General features: G+C 29.2%; 4 protein-coding genes across 4 annotated transcripts; 3 read left to right on the top strand and 1 right to left on the bottom strand.

The window, feature by feature from the left end:
* Positions 1 to 1680: 1680 nt before the first annotated feature.
* Positions 1681 to 2734, bottom strand: LOC126687955 (uncharacterized). The gene is made up of 2 exons (XM_050382506.1): positions 2723 to 2734; positions 1681 to 2466 (listed from the first exon to the last, which is right to left on the bottom strand). Exons 1-2 carry the CDS (start codon positions 2732 to 2734, stop codon positions 1681 to 1683), a joined length of 798 nt encoding a protein of 265 aa, XP_050238463.1.
* A 531-nt stretch (positions 2735 to 3265) lies between these two features.
* LOC126654138 (root meristem growth factor 10) lies at positions 3266 to 4357 on the top strand. The gene is made up of 2 exons (XM_050348205.1): positions 3266 to 3703; positions 3818 to 4357. Exons 1-2 carry the CDS (start codon positions 3581 to 3583, stop codon positions 4076 to 4078), a joined length of 384 nt encoding a protein of 127 aa, XP_050204162.1. The 5' UTR covers positions 3266 to 3580; the 3' UTR covers positions 4079 to 4357.
* Positions 4358 to 9526: 5169 nt separating this feature from the next.
* LOC126653523 (spindle and kinetochore-associated protein 1 homolog) lies at positions 9527 to 12174 on the top strand. Its single transcript, XM_050347428.2, has 9 exons — positions 9527 to 9758; positions 9864 to 9988; positions 10115 to 10227; positions 10317 to 10386; positions 10560 to 10627; positions 11038 to 11143; positions 11229 to 11258; positions 11524 to 11637; positions 11806 to 12174. The coding sequence occupies exons 1-9, from the start codon at positions 9662 to 9664 to the stop codon at positions 11878 to 11880; spliced, it is 798 nt and encodes a 265-aa protein (XP_050203385.1). The 5' UTR covers positions 9527 to 9661; the 3' UTR covers positions 11881 to 12174.
* A 679-nt stretch (positions 12175 to 12853) lies between these two features.
* On the top strand, positions 12854 to 13683 carry LOC126653524 (14 kDa proline-rich protein DC2.15-like). The gene has a single exon (XM_050347429.2). The coding sequence runs from the start codon at positions 12926 to 12928 to the stop codon at positions 13370 to 13372; it is 447 nt and encodes a 148-aa protein (XP_050203386.1). The 5' UTR covers positions 12854 to 12925; the 3' UTR covers positions 13373 to 13683.
* The last annotated feature ends 6201 nt before the right edge of the window (positions 13684 to 19884 follow it).

The following is a 19884-nucleotide window of genomic DNA, read 5'->3' as shown; positions in this document are numbered from 1 at the left end:
AAGGTGAAAAAGCCAAGAAAGACAACAAACAAGGAGGCATAAGTATGCAAGTGGTAAATGTTCATTACCAAGACAAGGAATAGAGTTTCTCTTGGTTAAGAAAACAAGAGAATGCACTATTAGGCGTGTAAATAAAACGAGTTACTCACGAGCAGTTGGTGTTCGACTCGATAAGAACTCGGTTTACGGTTGTTTGTATTCTAAACGAATCAAATTCGAATTAGATTTTGTGTTTATTAATTTAAACAAGTCGAACATGAATATAATAGTATCTGTCTCGTTTACGTTCACGAACAACTCGATTACTAGTTCGTGAAACATTTAAGCTCAAATAAGAGTTCATGAATAAATTCGTGAACAAGTTAGAATAAGAATTTGTGAACAAGCTCGTTAAAGACTCTATTAGGTGTATTCGCGAACTAACTCATATTTAAATTAATTTATATAAATATCTTATATAATTACGAAATAACATAGATCTAGCAAAACTATGTAGTTTTGATATAATATAATAGAACGGGTTTGCGAACGAATTCGTTTAATACTTATAGACCTTGTTCGCGAATCCGTTCGTTTAGCGGCTAAACAAACGATCACGAGCTGAACAATAAACACTATAAAATCTAAATAAACCGAACACGAACACCACGTTTAAAACTCGAACAAATATAAACCAAATATGAGCACCAGCTTGTTGTTAAACGAGATGAACATGAATATTGTAAGACTCGGCTAGGCTCGTTTCATTTACATTCCTATCCGTTTTTACTTCTCTTGATTTTTATTTACTTTTTTTTTAATTTCAGTTGGAACGTATTTTGTAAATAAATTAACACTCTTTCTTTTTTTATTTAGTTGTTCATTTTCTAAAAATACCCCTTTTGTCACATTTAAAAAGAAATGTGTATGTCTTTTGTACATGGATATATACAAGACAATGAATTATATTACTATTTTTTTATCATTTTACCCTTGTGAATGGTGATCTTATAAACTATGTTTAATGTTATAGTTATTAATTTTAAAATGAATCAAAGAAAAGGTAAAATAAGAAATTTTATATAAAATAACACTAAAAACGTGATATAAATTAACTTCTAAAAAGAGACATAAAAATGAGATATATCCTATATAAAATTTATAATTTAAGATAAAAGAATATTTTTTTTGATATTAGCAATTTATTTAAAATGGAAAACTAAACGAAAAAGAAGAGAGCATTTTGAATATTAGTTAAATTTTCACATGTGCAATAGTATCATATTTTAATATATTAATAATATAACAAATAAAATTTAAATATTTGTTACTCTCTTGCCTCATTTTAAAAATCTTATATACATAGATTGAACAATTATTTATTAATACATATTTTTTAACTTTATCTTTATTAATAACAGTGAAGTTTTATAAAATTTATTTTTGAATGATTAGAAAAAAAATTCTAAAATAAAAATAAAACTTTTAAAATGGGACATCTTAACATAAAAAGTAAGATTTCTAAATGAGAGGGAGTATATTTAAAAAAAGTTAAACATTAGCATAGAAGAAATGAAGTTTAAATACCTTTTTTCGGATAGATGAAGTATATATACTTAAATAGCAGATTTATTTTTTTTTTTTGTCAAAGGCTAAATTTTATATATCAAAAGTGTAAAGAGTACAAGATTAAATGGCACCTCAACAATTTTGAGTGAGCCATTCTAAAACAGAATGATGAGAACTGCAAAAGCAGTCATCGACCAGGGCTTTTTTAGCCACCAAATGGGCTACCCAATTACATTTGCGGTTAACATATTGAAACCTAATTTCCGTTAACCGGGAAACTAAGCTTAGTATGTCTTCCAATACTACTCCGGCATCTCTATCAGTGCTAGAGGAGGAATTGACGGCATTAATGAGAACCTGACAGTCTCCTTCAAAGATTAGTCGACTCTCTGTAATAGACAACACCTCCTCCATTGATGTCCGAAGCGCCAATGCTTCTATAACCATAGGTTCAATTATGCCCATAAAACGTCGAGCCCCAGCCAAGATAAAATTACCTGCAAAATCACTGACCACAAAACCAATAGCACCTGTCCGTAGGTTCATATCAATAGCACCATCAAAATTAACTTTATGAAACCCTATCGGTGGAGGTACCCATACAGGTGGATTAGTTTGCACAGTTGAGCGAGTACTCGACATGCCATCCAAATTAGATCTCTTATGTAAAGCTGCTATATACTCTTGATTTTGCATGGCTGCCTTGCTAACTATTAATGAAGTAGGCATATGATTTCGATTAAACACTACCTCGTTGCGTGCTTTCCAAATTTGCCAGAGTAAAAAAATGCATAGAACAAATTCTTCCTTTGCATTTCTGAGTTGCTGCAAGTCATTTACTAGAGCATTCCACCACTCTATTAATGAATCCTGGGGAAGTTGATCTGAATGAAGACCAAATTTTGATTCAAACCAAACCTGATAAACAGTAAAGGAGTAAATCATTATCAAAATTCTGATCAATATGTAAAAAATAACATATTAATAACATTAACATAATATACAAACTGACAAAAACCTTATTTACTCTGCATTACATACAGCAATATAGGAGTTGATTACATCAACTCCTATTTATTTTATTACATACAGCAATATAGGAGATGGGTAAATCATTTCAACTAAGTGTATTGATATCGTATACAATTTCATATATTACATCTACCTTTATTACCTTTTTTGTCATTGGTAACTTTTGGCGTAGTATATTCAGATTTGAATTGGTATGTTTTCTTTCCCTTTAGTTTTTACATATACATTTGCTTATCAGTATGTACTAAGCACACAAAGTGTTGGATAAAATGCCTAAACTGGTTCCCTTCTTAGTTGTTCTAATTCCTATTGTTTAAGAAAAAATTCGTTTATGTATATGTTTATTTTCTTTTTATATTTATGTTAATTTTCGATAAATACATTGTATACAATAATGTATTTAATAATGTAAACATATATTATTCTTTAAAATTACTGTCTTGATTTGAAACTTGCAATTCGATGGTACATATATTGCTTCAATGTAGTGAAGAGTAGTTTCTCCTAATTAAAATTATAAGATTTAACTTAGTTTATTTATGCATATTTACTATATAATACCATGAAAATAGCAGATTTAGAAAAATTGAGATACCAATGATATAATCTATCCAATATTTAACTATATAATACCATGAAAATCTATATTTTGGACTCTGATCTTCTTCTTTCTTTGATTATTCTTCGTGTAGGCTAAATCCTGCAATTCTCTTTCTATCTATTAGGGCTCAATATCTTTGGGACCCATTTGATTGAAAGAAGAAGAGACAAAAGAAACCACCCATATCTTTCATAACTTCATCAATTTTAACCCATAAATTTGCATGTTCTTCAAATACAGTCGGTAATCTCCTGCAATTAATGCTGTTACTACAAATATCACCATTTTCACTACTTTAGCTATCTGCGGTACTATTTCTACTACATTCTCAACATAACAACCTCACTGAGTACTTTTGTTCGCAACAAAAAAACCTTAACCCCTGTCTAAATTAATAAAATGCCAATCACTTATTGTCTTCTTCTGTTTCTATTGTGCATTCTTTTGCATGCATGTAATGCAAGAACTTTTCCCGCTTCAGATAATAACGACCTCGACAAGAAACTTCACATTTCCATCAAGGTTGGTGCAATTTATTTATAAATGCAGAGAATTTAAAATCTTACTTGCTTTGTTTGTTGCTGTATATGTTCATAAATATATACTTATTGATGTATCTTGACCGTCTTTTTACAGAACGGTGATCAGAACAAGGTTTCAGTTGCAGAAAACCTAACGGAAAATTCCCAATCAAATGAAGTAGGAGCGGCCGATGAGACTGACAGTGACAGCATTCAAGAATCGAATGAACCGAAGGAATCATCAGATGCTGTTCTAAAAGAATCTGCAGTGGTTTCAGTTTCATGGCGTGTACCTCATAACAAACGAGGAGAGCAGCATCCGGGTTTCAACTTGGATTACTCACCGCCGAAGACACACCCACCGTCACACAACTGATCAAATTAACGTTTCAATTTTGCCATTTTCTTGTAGCACTAATTCTCTTCCTCACAGGCTAATCTAATGAAGAACTTAATAGGGTATACTACAAACCCTAGGGTTCTAAATCTCAGCCTTGGTGGAATAACTACAGAAATTCACATAGCTAAGATTACAGGTCTCGGACTGGTTTAAGGTATTAGAAAATACTATACCAAGCCTCTACTCATTGTACATGCAGAATGTTAAATTGCTTCGTTAATTAAGTATCAAATTAATTTCAGTATGGCTCGTCAAGCTCTGATTCTTGCTGGTTATCATTTCCTTGTGATCTTTATCGGGCTAATTGATTCTGAGGTACCCAAAATATCACCGCTTTATAATTTGATAATCAAATTTTAATTCGTTTCAATTTAGTTACCATACTAAAATTTTGTTTCAACGGAAAGTTTTTCGGCTGGAATGCATGATGACATCCGGCTTGTGCTTATTTTTTCAATGTGACAAATCAATTTTTGCATATTTTTCTCCGAAAAAATAATAACATTGTATGATTTCAATTGAGCGGAAAGTTTTTAGATTAAATTATAAATAAGCGCATGTAGCCAGTTTTCAAAAAAAAAAAAGAAGCTACAATCATCTATCTCATATGTGTTGACAAAAAAAAACACTGAAACATAATTAAAATTCAATAACCAAAATAAAACTAATTCAATTATCAGATCTTTATCATCATGACTTGTCAGTAATATCATTTAATGAATTCATGATGTTAGTAGGACTAGCTAATTTTATGTTAATTTAGCAATAATTAAACATATAATAGTCTTCTTTTCCTGTGGAAAATTTCAGGCTGGTTTTACCAGAAATTAGCTAGCCACCACCAGGTGGTCATAGATAAGCGCGAAAATTCGATTTTATTGACTTTAAAAAGGTCTTAAATTAAAGATATAGTTCTAACATACTACTCCCTCCGTTCCAATAGAGTTGTCTATTTGAAAAAAAACATTATCCTAAATTTTTTGTCTCACTTTCAAAAATAATTAATTTTTACACTTAATTTTTTTATATTATCTCTAATTATAAATAAATTGAAAATAAATTGCAAGTGAATCCTATATAATATGGATATGATAAGAAAAATAAAAAAAAATTTACAAAACTCATAAATAATAATTTTTTTTTAAATTGTGTGATAAAGGTAAAGTGGACAATTCTATTAGAAAGGATGGGATAGTATTAAGTGCTTCATTGGCTCTTCGATTTAACAAAAGAATGGAATTTGTATTTCAAATAACTCCAGATTTAGGATCTAACAAGAGAAATGGGATGCGCAAAATTCCAGATTGTGTCTCGGAAATACATAAACAAATACGTGCGCAATTCAATTCAACTCAACGTACGTTGAAATTCCCAAAACATATAACCCAAGAAAATTCAATTTTGCTTGCTTCCACTGTCGCACTGCTTCGGCAAAGACAAACATACTATTTGTGTGAAAAATATACGGGCTCACTAAACTATGAACATGTATCAAGAGTCAAGAAAATATCAGTAATTAAATATTACTATATCACTCGATATTATTTTATTAATTCTATTTAAATAAATTTTAGTGTGATAATCTTAATACAACGTGTCATAACTAACTGAGAGTACATATTTTAAAGAATATTTCATTCCATTTGTTTTGTTTTTTTTTTTTAACAAAGACTAAAATTTCCATTAATAATAACGAAAATTACATGAACGTTTTTCAACATACTGAGTCAACTATTCTAGAAAAGATGATGAGAACTGTAAAAATACAGTCATCGGCTAGGGCTAAACTAACCACTAATGGTCACCCAAATTTGTTAAAACTAGATCTAATAATAAAATTTAGAATATTTCATTCCATTTGTTTTGGTTAATAAGTAATTTTAGAGCAATTCAAGGAAGTAATTTTTAAAATAATTATTATGGGGCAAGATAGAAGAAGTAAATAGTGTTAATTATTTAACAATTGTAATATTAAATACAAAAATTCTCAAATATAATTTTTAAACAAAAAATGTTAGTCTATAAATTGGATGAAGAAATCTGCACTCCAAGTGGTCCCCATTTGAGACATCATGTTAGATTTTGTGTTTCCTAATCAACTTTGACTCAAAATGTACATTTTCCGGTGCTCATAGGATTAAGTAAATCATGCTCGTTTTATTCCATTTAAAGAGAAGTATGTCTAATTTTTATCTGTTTTATTTCAATAAATATAAATTATTGATTAATGAGTTATAACTCAAATAGTATGAGCACGAGATAACAATCTATTAGATCATGTGTTCAATTTTTCCAATAAATACTCCTTCTCAATTATCAATATATATATATATATATAATCGTCTTTTTAATTTTTTATACAAAAAATTTATATAGTTCCGTTAAAAAAAACATATGAAATAATTTTATAATATAAAATATTTAAATACACGATTGTCGCACATATTTTATATATGAATCAAAAATATCTTTTATAATATATTTTGAAACAACTATTGTTTATCTGTCTTTTTTTAAATAAAAACATAGTGATTAAATATTGATAGTCATAGATTTATATTGTACAACAACATCGCAAAATGGAAAGTTTATAAAAATAGTTTAAAACCAATTAAAATTATAAATAAAAAAACATTTATAAAAAAACAAGAGATATTTGTGTATGTTCAATGTTTTTACTTTGTGTTTAAAACAAAAAATCATTTCATACATCCTATAATATAAATATGTCACTGATGTTTTGTACATAAAATGTTTTTCTAGACTTGAAATAATTTTTTTAAATTAAATAACTTTTTTGATTAATTTTATATTTTTTCCACTAAAATGCCCAAGACATTTTGAAGCTTGGTGGACGATGGGCCTAATGACTACAGCTCTTTAGCCTCTAAATCATTACACCTATCTACAAAGTCCACAATATATATATATATATATATATATATATATATATATATGGACAATCTATAATATCCGGTGACGGAACCAGGACTTCCATCTAGAAGGGCCAATTTATTCATATTCGCCGATTTAGAAAAATCAAACAGTATAAATACGGTATAAATGTGTAAATTTGCGGTTGTAGGAGCGGTTTTAACCGCCTATACGGAAGAAAAAAAACTGCGCCTAACACATGTATGAACGGTTTTATAACCCTCCCTATTTTAAAAACTCCAAAAATCTATTTTTTTGTTCAATTTTTTTTCAACAAGAAGGGTCGACCGATCCTCCTCGTCCCTCCCTAGTTCCGCCACATCTAGAGCATATTATTGAGACTCCATATAGTTTAATATTTTTTTATTCAAAAATTCTATTAAATAAGTTTTTATTTTTAATTATATAAATAATTGGAAGCTTTTTAATTTTTTATATATTATATCATTAATAAAATTAAAAATGAGATACCAAATCGTTTGAATGTAAGTATTAAATCATTAATGAAATTAATAAAAACTCCTAATTATTAACGAAAATAAAAGTGAGAAGCCATTAAATAGAATTTTTAATAAGAGATATTAAATTATAAATTATAATATCTGTGAGGATCTTAGCGTGTTCTCTAAAATTTATACAAGACTACAAGTAAAAAAAAGATAGTATATAAAAAAGAGTAAATTACTATGAAACCCCTCACATTTAACATAATTAACATTTTAGCCCCTCTTGTTTAAAAACTAAACTATATGGCCCCTCACTTTTACTTTCGTTAATATTTTAGTCCCTCCATCCATTTTTAGTGTTAGTCAACGAAGTCAAAAGATTTATAGGTAAATTAATTATCAAAACTGAGAGACAAATTTGTTGACAAAAATAAAATTGAGGGGTGAAATTTTTGAAAAAAACAAAAGTGGGGGACCATATAATTTTGTTGACTTCGTTAACTAACATCCAAAATGAAAGGACTAAATTGTTGACAAAAATAAAAATGAGGGGCTATATAGTTCATTTTTCAAATAAGAGAGACTAAATTGTAAATTATATCAAATATAAGGAGTGTCATAGTAATTTGCTCTATAAAAAATTACTACTTCCGGTCCATAATATTTATCGCATTTAGCTTTGATATAAGAACTAAGAAAACAATTAATTTGTCTTAATTTATAAACATTTTTACTAAGTTAACCCTATATTGAAACTTAATTACATTTATGATTATTATGTTTATTTATTTATTATATTTTTTTGATAAATTAATAGAAGAAAAATGGAAAAATAATAATTAATGTTCTTTTGATATGATAACATGACAAATATTATGAACCAATTTTTTTTTTCAAATATGATGAACTAGAAGGAGGAGTACATTTTGACAAAAAAAAAAAGAAAAAAGAAGGAGGAGTACATTTCAATTCTAAAGTGCCTTTTAATGAACAAAGGATCAATTCACCCCCTCAACTTGGCACGAAATATCAAATGAGTCATTTTGGACGATTTTAGTACAAACAGACCCAAAAGTTGCGTTTTCGTATCAAATCAGCTCCTCTCTCATTCTTGCCCACTCTCAACCCGCGTTTGAAACACACTCTCCTGATTAAAAGTCTAGAATAGTCCTCATTATTTTAAAAAATTACTGAATTAATACCTAAATTAAAAAAAATCTAATTTTTTTAAAAAAAATCTAATTTTTTAAAAAAAAATTGTAGAGGAGGAGCACTCCTCCGGCTGCCGGAGGAGTATGGCACTCCTCCACTGAGGAGCAGACCCAGATCGGGTCTGCTCCTCACCGTGGAGGAGCAGACCCGATCTGGGTCTGCTCATCCGTCGTGGAGGAGCAGACCCGATCTGGGTCTGCTCCTCACCGTGGAGGAGCAGATCCGATCTGGGTCTGCTCCTCCGTCGTGGAGGAGCAGACCCAGATCGGGTCTGCTCCTCACCGTGGAGCAGACCCATCTGGGTCTGCTCCTCTGTCGTGGAGGAGCAGACCCAGATGGATCTGCTCCGGCGAAGCAGACCCAGATGGGTCTGCTCCGGCAAAGAGCAGACCCATCGCGATTATGCGAGAACCGTAAAAAAAAAATCGACTGAAAATTAAATTCCGGCGAAAAAAGAGGGATGAATTAAAGTTAATTGTGTTTTATTAGAATAAATTAGGGTATAATTAAGAGTTTTGATTAAGTAAAATATAATTTTTTTGATGAATTTTATTAAAATATAATTAATTAGAGTTAAATGTGTTTTATTAGTTTAATTAAGGTATAATTATAGTTTTAATTAATTAAGATATGATTAATTAAGTTAATTAAAGAAAATTAAGAAGCTCACTCTCTCGGGGGCTTTTTTGATACGAAAACGCAACTTTTGGGTCTGTTTGTACCAAAAGCGACGAGAATGACTCATTTGATATTTCGTGCCAAGTTGAGGGGGTGAATTGATCCTTTGTTCGCCTTTTAATTGAACTAGCTTTAGTTTGCAGAAATAAAAAGAACTTTCCCGCTAAAACCACCATAAAAAAAAATTAAAACCATTTTGAAATCTCCTAAAAAAAACTCAACACTCCAATACAAAATCAAAATCCTACAACAAAATCAAAGAAACTGAAATCATTTAGAGAGGAAAAAAATGGCAGTTGAAGAGGCCGGAACTTCTCTAGATTCTCTGATATCTTCCTTCAACACTCGAATTTCCGACCTTCAACAACTCGTTATCGGCAGAAACAGTAAGTCACTCACCATTACCTCTCAAATTCTCCTTTATTATCACTTTGTCCATTAAAATCTAGTGTCAGAGCAAAATGTTTGGATTCTATTGTATGTATTTGCAGTGTATCCGGCGAGCAGCATCACCGATTTATCGGCGGTGGATGCTTCAGTGAAGGCGATGGAGCTGCAAATTCAGGCGATCAAGGACAAATTGCGCGAGGAAGTTGCGGCTATTCCAAAAGCTAAGGTATCTTTTGTTTTTATGAGTCAATTAGGGTTTTGTTTTGTTGCTGATGTATAATTTAGCTAAAATTTTAAATTATTTAGGTTTTACAGTTATTTTAGCTTAATTAGAAAAGTCTTGCTATTGCAGAAGCTGATTGATATGTCGCTTCGGCAGCAAAAGAAAATACAGAGTATGACTAGTCATGTTCCCTCATATTTTCCTGATAGAATGGCCTCACTGAATTTGGATACAAATAGAAGGTAATGCAATTGTTGCCTAATTTGGGGATTTTTGTTTCCATTTCTATAATTGAAATGCCTTTTTTGTGCTTATATTATATGTCAATTAGTGTGCTGCCTGAAGTCCCTAATCAACAACAAGCATCTTTTAAAATTGAGGAGCCTGCACCGTTACCTAAGGTATATAAAATATTAGTTTTTGTTAAAATTAAATCAATTGGAGTTTAAATGATTGATACTACATATTGGTATATATCATATAGTGATTGTCTGATTGGTTTGGAATTTTTTGCTGTTTTGTTTGAAGATAGAATTTGTGGTAATTTTCTCAATCATTTTTTTGTTCATTGTAGGAGAAAAGAGGTCGTGCACCTCCGCCACTGTGGTATATAACTGCTGATGAGCTAGATTCCCTGCCATCGTGCGTTAAACATTCAACCTTTTTTGTTTCTAATTATGCAATTTTCTCATTGATTTGCTATTGAGTTATCTAATAATATAAGACTCTGCATGGAACAATGTTTATTAATATTTGTATATTCATTCAAAATTGTATCTGTGAATGTACAATGCGTTTTGCACTTGTTTGAGGTAGCATACATACTTGAGTTTACTATACTTAAAAGCCCTTTTATTGTTGTATAGGTGATACATAAATTCCCAGTACATAGGCATATGATGCTTTCCATTCCGACTCTGAGAACAAGCTTGGATGATTTTATATCATGACATAGAGACTAGTTTTTAGGGAATTGAGCAGTAAAATTGGTCTGATTTCTAGCACATGTTGCTGCATTGTAATTTATTTCTACGTCTTCTACTTAAATGCAGATACATGAGAGGAAGACTCACTCTTGATAAGGTCAATGCTGCAATCAATGACATGGCAGCATATGCTGAAGCGAATGCTCACCTTATTGCAGCATCAAAGAAGAAGGTGCCCATTCAAATTTTGTTGTCTATTCTATGCATAAGTTTTTTAAACTTTCATCTAGCTGATTTTTTAAAATTTTCTCATGAAGCTGTCTGAGAATCTTTGGGAGAAAGCCTTGGTGAGTTAACTCAACTTTGCAACTGTTCATTTTTTTATAAACTGCTCGTGTTTCTAAGAAGACTAATTGCTTCTCTGGAAAATTATGAGTACCCCGCATTGCTGCTCTATGAAGAGCTAATGTTAATTGTGATAGTAAAAACTAAACATGGAAGCATAGTGTTCCATTTAAAACAGTCAACATGATATGAGTGCATTAGGGTAAATATATCCATTTAAAATTCATATGATAAATAATAGTTGATTTTGGATAATGCGACATGCAGGAAGTAAGGGATATTGCAATGACAGAATCTGTTAAGGGAAAACACTTCTTTCTCGAGTCTGATGTAAAGGGACCAACGATGAAGCTTGACAACACTGGAAAAGCAATACTGACTGTAGGTTATTTATTTTCTGTTCTATTAGGTGATTAAAAGTTTTTCTAATAAAGGAGCTTCATTCAACAAACACAATTTAAAGAATTTTTTAGCAGGTCAAAATGTTTTATCAGTTTCATTTCAATTCATAGATTAAGTGATGTGTGGTATTTCTACATTCTGATTTAGGTTCTTCGTCACCTTGGTCGCATCAGTGAGACTCGGATTGGGCATCATCGTGTACTGATTCTTTCGAAGCCCTAGTGAGTAATGATCTGCTTTACTTATTGTTTTCATTTTCATTTAGCATATCTTAAGCTGTATCTAGAATATTTGCTCCACCCCTAGTGGTATGACTACACAGATGAAGTGGCAATCTTCACTTAAAATTAGGAAAAAAAGATACGTTACCGAAAAATCTGCTGCTTTACAGTTATAGCCTGATGTGGAGTTAATTGTCCATATTATTCAATGGTACCTTTGTAATGCTAGACTTAGGATAAGTTAAAAGTGTTGACTATGGAATTTGGATATTAATCTTCCAAATTTGTTTGGCAATTTTTCCTTCTTACCCTACTATACCAACTTGCACCGATTGGAGTCCACAAGTAGTAAGGACATTTCATTCAATCATCATTTGTTGTTTTTGAAACATGTCGGAAACTTGATGTTCCGGAAACCAAACTTCATTTTTAATATAAAAACCCTTAAAATAACACCGTTTTACTGTGCCCCCGTATATAAGCGCTCAGTTTTTCGGTGTCTGTTTCCATGGTAAATAATTGATATAAACAATAAGATTCGAGTCTGAAATTTAGATAATTATTAACTTTTTGTTTGCATGCATACCCACCTGCATCTCTCTGTATACAAAGAAGCATAGCGAATGCATTTCATCACCGATATAATTATATTTTTGTCCATTCTCTGAAAGCTGTTTCAGATTTGGAACATATCCTACATGACAAAATATCAAAAACGTAGTCAACTGATAAGAAGGGTAGATCTTTGGGAAATGGGAGAGAACAGTAAATAGTAATAAGAATAAGTAATGTGATGTCTGTTTCATTCTGATACATAGTGGATGCTAACATAGAATTCAGAAACCTCCAAGATACGAACCAACTAGCATATTGCCAGCTAGGTAGGGTTTGATTCAATCCGGTGTGCTCACATGGGTCACTTTCAGATGTTTTAACCCAAACCAGCAACAATGTCCATCTATAAATATCCTAAACTAGTTCACTTGTAGAACCACCCCATCTAAACTCATTTTCTAGAGTCTGAAAAAACTGTATTTTCATCCAAAATGGGTTCTAAGGCAGTTGCAAGAATGGCTCTTCTTCTCTCACTTAACCTTCTCTTTTTTACTCTAGTTAGCTCAAAGCATCATCACCATGATGTCCCTTGCCCACCACCACCACCACCAAAGACACCAAAATGCCCACCACCGTCATCTCCTACGCCTACCCCTCCTACGCCAACCCCTAGTACCGGTACTTGTCCAAAACATGCCTTAAAACTAGGAGTATGTGCTAATTTATTGAATGATTTGCTTCATCTAGTAATAGGAACTCCGCCAAAGGAGCCATGCTGCTCTCTCATTAAAGGTCTTGCCGACCTTGAAGCTGCAGTTTGCCTTTGCACCGCCCTTAAGGCCAATCTTCTCGGCATTAATCTTAACGTCCCAATCTCCCTGAGCTTGCTCTTGAATTACTGCGGAAAGGGTGTTCCTGCAGGATTCCAATGCTCCTAGAGGGTCAAACTTTCTACTTTCTAGTGTCTGATTTCAATCTCCGGTTGATTTTCCTTTTCTGCTTTTATATGTTTGTTTGGACTATTTTTCATTTGGCCTTAAGATTATGCTTCGAATTATATGAAAAGATTGGAATATGTACTATTGTCATGTAATAGAATGTCTGTTTCTTGTCCAATAATGTCTTAGATGGGATGGTTTGATTTTGTCTGCAACTTGTATGATATGTAAAAGCTTATAAGATGGAGTGTTGCTTAATGTTTAATAATTTTATCCTTAATGAAGTTATGGCAAGTCCAGTTCTATATCAACTTGCATCTCGAATATCTCCTGCATATACTCGATTAAGTAATTACTTGTTTTGTTACAATTTTGAGCATGGGAAATAATTAAATAACCGATTCTATATTTCTGAAAATAATTTACAAAAATTTAATTGATTGATAAATCATGTCTATATTCTTGTTATGTGGTTTTATATTACACTTTTAGAGAACTATGGCTTTCCTTCCTGTTATACTTGATTGATAAATCATGTCTATCTTACGAGAAAAATATAGATGCAATGCATTCTTTCCTTGAAACATTATTATAATGTTTATGAACATATTTTTAAACATTAACAATGCAAAAGTTAATTAAGTATTATCTAAATACATTATATTGAAGTAAAAGATATAGAAAGGAAAGTTTAATATTGAAAAAAATTAAAATGCTCAAAAGAATTGCCTTGAGATAATTGAACTTCCTCGAGAGAAGTAGTTCGATTTTTGATTTCTAATTCACTATCTGTAGAAATGCTATGACTACATGATTAGTAAAAAAAATACACCTTACAGCATAATTGATTCATTATTGACAAGTATTTTTCTTCTGAGATGTAATTCGATTTTTATTAATACAATTAGGTACAGTTTTAATGTTTTATGCTATTAGATAATATATAAATGGCCTAATCATTTTAAAAATATCCCACCTTTTTGAATTTTTTGTGTTTATGGGATTTATTTTTCTAAAATCTTCAATTTTAGGCAATTTTTAATTTCAATTATAATTGTTAGAGTGGAAAGAGGTTCAATTATACCCTTCATATTGTTTTATGTTTGATTTTTTTTAATAAAAATGCAAAATAATATGAAGCAATATAAAAGGTATATTTAAACTTTTGCCGCTGTAGTTTGAACAAATGCGTACGATTAAAACGGAAAAATGAGAGATGGGTTGAAATTGAGGATTCTAAAAGATTCGGCAACAAACAAAAAAAATTAAAACTATGGGGTATTATTGTCATTAATAGAGTTAATGCATTGAAATATATATTTTCTTCAAAATAAAATTAAATCCTCATTTGGTTTAGAATTATATAGTTTTCGAAAATTATATTTACCAGGAAGTTTATTACTCAAATAGTTAGTATGCATAAAATAGGTGTTTGTCTCATTTGTTTTACTTACTAACATTTCAAGAAGTTTCATTTTATTTTTAATTAATTAAAATTTTAAGCTCCTCAATAACTAACTAAAGCAATTAATTTAAAGGACATAATTATATTTTGTAACAATTTAACCAGCTAAGTAGAACTTATCAAGATTTCTTTAAAAAAAGTTATTTTTTCAATTGAAATAAAATCAAGCCATCAACTTTTTGGATGATCAAAAGACAAAAATTGAACCAAATCAATGTATGCTACTTTTCGATAAAGTTATATTTTTTCAATTAATTTATTTCCAATTAAGCGAGACTTAACTCATAAACATGTACATTAATAAAAGTTATAAAAATTTATGAGAAAATATGTATATAAAAGAAAAAGAAAGTGATTAGATAAAAAATGTGGCTCCTGCATAGTAAACGCGTGTTTGAATAACACATGTCTGTTTGTTTTGTCTTGAATCAAGGTTCACATGGTGTATTCCAGTTATCAGACTTATAAGAAAAATTATTATATGTAACTGTTGCACCATGTCATTCATATAATAAACCAATGATATATTAGTTATATAAAAAATTGATAATCAAAAAATTAAATATTTAAAAGATTCCCTAGTGGATATTTTAGTCGGCGAATGTGTTGAGCTAGCAAATCAATTTAATAATGTTATTTTTATGTTTGTGAGACGATCTGTGAATCAGACTGCGCATATATTAGCGCAAAATATCTGTTCCATCTCAGGTTATCAGGAGTGGTATTATCATTTTCCCGAATGTCTCATTAATGTAATTGTTTTGGATTATTAATAAAATTTCTTATTTCTACAAAAAAAATTAAAAAAAATTCTTATCGCAAATGTTTATCGACTTGTTGTAAATAGGACATGGCATAACTAATAAATGAATAAACACTCGACTTATAACGATAGCTAAATAAAGGAGAATTATAAGAAGAATTAATTAATAATACTTAAATTAATAGATAATTGCAAAGGACAAGATTGAGTTTTCGTGCTTGGCTGTAATGTACTGCCATGTGGATTCGAAAATTGTTGAGTGACGATAATATCTCCAAAGCGTTTTGATAGCAAATCTTTAATTTGGGACCAAATTCCTTTAATCAAGTCCGACACTGTTTTTTGTCAAATGTTTCATACATATAACTAGGGTGGCAATTTTCATTCTGACCATTTTTAGATAAGATCCGTTTGAATGATATTATATGATACACAATTAAGCGGATATGAGTATTTTATATAAATTTGAGCAATAAACAAACCGATATATTTGATAAAACAAACAATTGATTTAAAATATGTAAAAACAAATTTAACATAATTTAATATATAATAAATATGATTTTTCTATTTAATTGGTTGTGTTAATGAATGAATCTATTAATATCACTCAACTATTTATATGATAAAATTTAAACTTAATCACCAAAAAATGCCAAAACTATATGTTTTGTGTCAATTATAGCCAAACCTTTAAAAATCACCAGATTTAGCCAAATCTTATATATTCTGTTTCTTTTTTAGCCATTTTTGAATCGAACCGGTTTTCTGACACCGTGTCATCCACATCAAGCAATTGGCTGGCATGGAAGCTGAAATATTTAAATAAGGTTTGGCTATAACTGACACAAAAAAATAGGTTTGGTATTTTTTAGGTGAATAAACCTAATTTTAAATTCAAGCCAATTTTTAAATTTAATAATTAGTAAATTAATTATATCATTTATGAAATTTATATATATTTAAAAATAATTATTATTTCCTATTTAATACTAATTAATTTTAATTTTAATTTTTTATTAAACCTAATTAAATCTAATAAATTTATATTATAATATATTTTAATGAAAATGTAATTAAAAAATGAATTAATGATATTACTTAGGAATTAATGTTGAATTAAATTTGGTGAAAGAGTTTAATGTTCATGATGATTTTGAACTTGATTTTTTATTTTTAAAGTTGATGAGATCTTATTATGACTGGATTTAGATAATAAATAAAATAGTTATGTGTAAATTAAGGTAAGTTTTTGGCTATGCCGAGTAAAATGACATATGCGTTTATGCTTATAAACATCATGATATATATTAATTACAGCACAATGAGCTTCACTTTTTAAAGAAAAAAAAATGAAAAAATAATTACACTCGTCCTTTAAATAAGCAGTCTATTCAGTGATTTATGTTTATGTGTGTATAGTTGAATCATAAATACTGTCGTATGTTTGTTGTGTATATTAATCTCAAATTGTTCGTCGGAAGACGAACAATTGGGTCTCAAACGGCGGCGGTGTCAAAGAACCGACGACTGGAATTTAAAAAAAAAATTAAGATGAATATGACATTTTTTGTTTTTAATAGAATTTAAATTAATTATATATCCATCAAATATGTAAAAAATATTTATTAGAATTATTTAAATTTAGTAAAAAATAAAGTAATTTTAATTAGCGTTAAATAAAAATATTATTTTTTAAATATATATAAATTTTAATATAATATAATTAATTATTTAATTATTTAATTTTAAAATTAGTTTTATTCACTAAAAAATACCAAACCTATGCATTTTGTGTCAGTTATGGCCAAACCTTATTTAAATATTTCAGCTTTCATGCCAGCCAATTGCTTAGTTGGCGGTGATGTGGACGACACGGTGTCAAAAAAACCGGTTCGATTCAAAAATGGCTAAAAAAGAAACAGAACATATAAAGTTTGACTAAATCTGCTGATTTTTAAAGGTTTGCTTATAATTGACACAAAACGTATATGTTTGACATTTTTTGGTGATTAAGCCTAAAATTTATAATAATATTAAATATTTGAAAATCTAGACTTTCAAATGATTTTTTTTAATGATTTAGTCATTAAAATAAGACAAAAGGCTAAAAAATAATCCTCATGTTTCCATATAAGTTCTTAAGGTTTCTTCATGTTTTTTGAAGTTTAATTATGACCCTCGTGTTAATAAACCCTAAAATTTGCACTTCTTTCTAAAGACATGAAGGGTCATATCTGAGTTTCACGAGGGTGCGAATTTTAAATTTTGTGAACATGAAAATGATAACTAAGTCTCGAAAGACCTTCAAGAGTTTAGGTTGAAATATAATAATCATTTTTAGCATTTTACTAAATAAAAAGTAACTTATTTTGATAAACATACATATGAAATATATCTATCAAAGTTAGGCTAAAACTAATGTTTTGGAAAAAAATTTGAACAATTAATCAACCAAATCAAAAATATTGATATTTTAAAGTGATTAAATTTATGTTTTATTTTAAATTGAATAAATAATTTTAAAACTATGATTTGTATAATTTGTTTGAACATTATGCATTATGTTATCTGTTAGAGTTTATATCATAACGGTTGTGCCACGTTATTTTTATAATACGTCAACTGACATTTATAGCTAGTGTGGACCTAACCTAGATGGTTAAGGCGTCTTCAAGTACATCAAGAGGTCATGGATTCGATCCCTATCTTCGTAACTAACAACTAACAAACTGAAACTTTAAGAGTCGTATTTTATCTTTGGCAAAAAAAAAACAGACATATATGATAGAAAATTTTCAATCATTATTTAATTTTTTATAATTAAATAGCTTAACATTGTAATTATTTTATTGATATGCTGCATAAATGATTTGACACAACTATTACATTATATAATTATTTTATATGTTAAATAATGAGTTGAATTTAAATTTAAAACTTTATAATAATTATTTATATGGATTAAATTAATAAATAGTGACGTAATTAAGCAAATAAACAACGCGTTTGTAAAACGTTCACAGATTGAGAGCCACTATCAATCCACTTGTCTTAGCCCCACAATCAGCAAAATGAATACTAATGAGAAATAATTGAAAAAAAAGGTGATTTGGTTTGTTGAACAATAATAGAAAAACCAGTTCACGGGTTATTTCTTGAAAGTCTTTTTAACAAAATACCCGGCCCTACCAAAATTGTCTTTGTTCTTTGGATCTCATCACCCTAAGAGATAATATAAAAATTATAGATCCACTTCTTTTATTATTATTATGTTTATGCTCATGGAATGATATGTGATTTATGAAAAAGTATTAATGATTTTTTTATATTAAAAGTAGAATTACACCAAATTGGATATTAACGGAAGTTAACAGGGTTATCTATTTTCTAATTCAGTTCACTGGCTGTAGAGGGGTTGGAGGATTGCCAATCAGACCAATCCTCATTTGCCATTAATGATATTTAAACAAATGAAATTATTATTTCAGTATTTGTTTCTTAAATAATGTTTTCATCTAAATTGAAACGGTAATTAAATTAATTAAAATTTAACATGTTTTATAATTTAGGTTACATTCTAAAATTTGATATTAATCATAATATATACATTATAAATATATTTGTAGTTTTTTTTATTTTTAAGAAGGGGAGCGCTTGTGAGAGAAATTGCACCTAGGAGCTAACAAAATGATGCATATTTTTAATGGTCTAATACTTTAATAATTCCGACAATATAACCCCTTTTCGATCCTACTATGACGTTGAAAACTTGTCAAATTTACCCTATTTCATATTTTATCGTTTCAAATGTACCCGAAAATTAAATTGACGTCTTTTTTATTTGAAAAATATTTAAAAGCGTTCTCCATGTATAACATATATTAATTGTTCATATTTAAAATTTATTTAGATTTAGCTAAATTAATTAAAAAATTAAATTAGCTTTAATTTGATTATGGTTTTTAGATAGTTTTTAAAAATAAAAAAACTTATTTATACTTTTTTGAATGGAAACAAATTTTATTATATCTTTAAACATATTTAATTGAATGATATCATCATTTAAGTAAAAAAAATTGATAAAAATTTAGGGTACAATTTAAAAGATAAAATGCAAAATAAGATATAATTGATAAATTTTCAACGTCAGGATAGAATCGAAAAGAGTCGACAAAATCGATATTTTTTAAGATATTAAGCCTATTTTTTATTGCGTCAACTAAGTATGCGTAATATTCTTATATATTTTAATCGCCTATTAGATGACACATACGAAAACAT

The sequence above is a fragment of the Mercurialis annua genome, linkage group LG6 (genome assembly GCF_937616625.2).
Source record: "Mercurialis annua linkage group LG6, ddMerAnnu1.2, whole genome shotgun sequence".
NCBI classification, from domain to species: Eukaryota; Viridiplantae; Streptophyta; class Magnoliopsida; order Malpighiales; family Euphorbiaceae; genus Mercurialis; species Mercurialis annua.
The sequence above is the reverse complement of the archived record's forward strand: the minus strand, read 5'-3'. Positions and strand labels throughout refer to the sequence as shown.

Bases quoted from the DNA above. Each gene is read 5' to 3' on its own strand.
- LOC126654138 (XM_050348205.1), top strand. From the start codon at position 3,581: ATGCCAATCACTTATTGTCTTCTTCTGTTTCTATTGTGCATTCTTTTG. The intron at 3,704-3,817 runs GTTGGTGCAATT...GTCTTTTTACAG, and splicing joins AACTTCACATTTCCATCAAG to AACGGTGATCAGAACAAGGT.
- LOC126653523 (XM_050347428.2), top strand. From the start codon at position 9,662: ATGGCAGTTGAAGAGGCCGGAACTTCTCTAGATTCTCTGATATCTTCC. The intron at 10,387-10,559 runs GTATATAAAATA...TGTTCATTGTAG, and splicing joins AGCCTGCACCGTTACCTAAG to GAGAAAAGAGGTCGTGCACC. The intron at 11,144-11,228 runs GTGCCCATTCAA...TTTCTCATGAAG, and splicing joins TTGCAGCATCAAAGAAGAAG to CTGTCTGAGAATCTTTGGGA.
- LOC126653524 (XM_050347429.2), top strand. From the start codon at position 12,926: ATGGGTTCTAAGGCAGTTGCAAGAATGGCTCTTCTTCTCTCACTTAAC.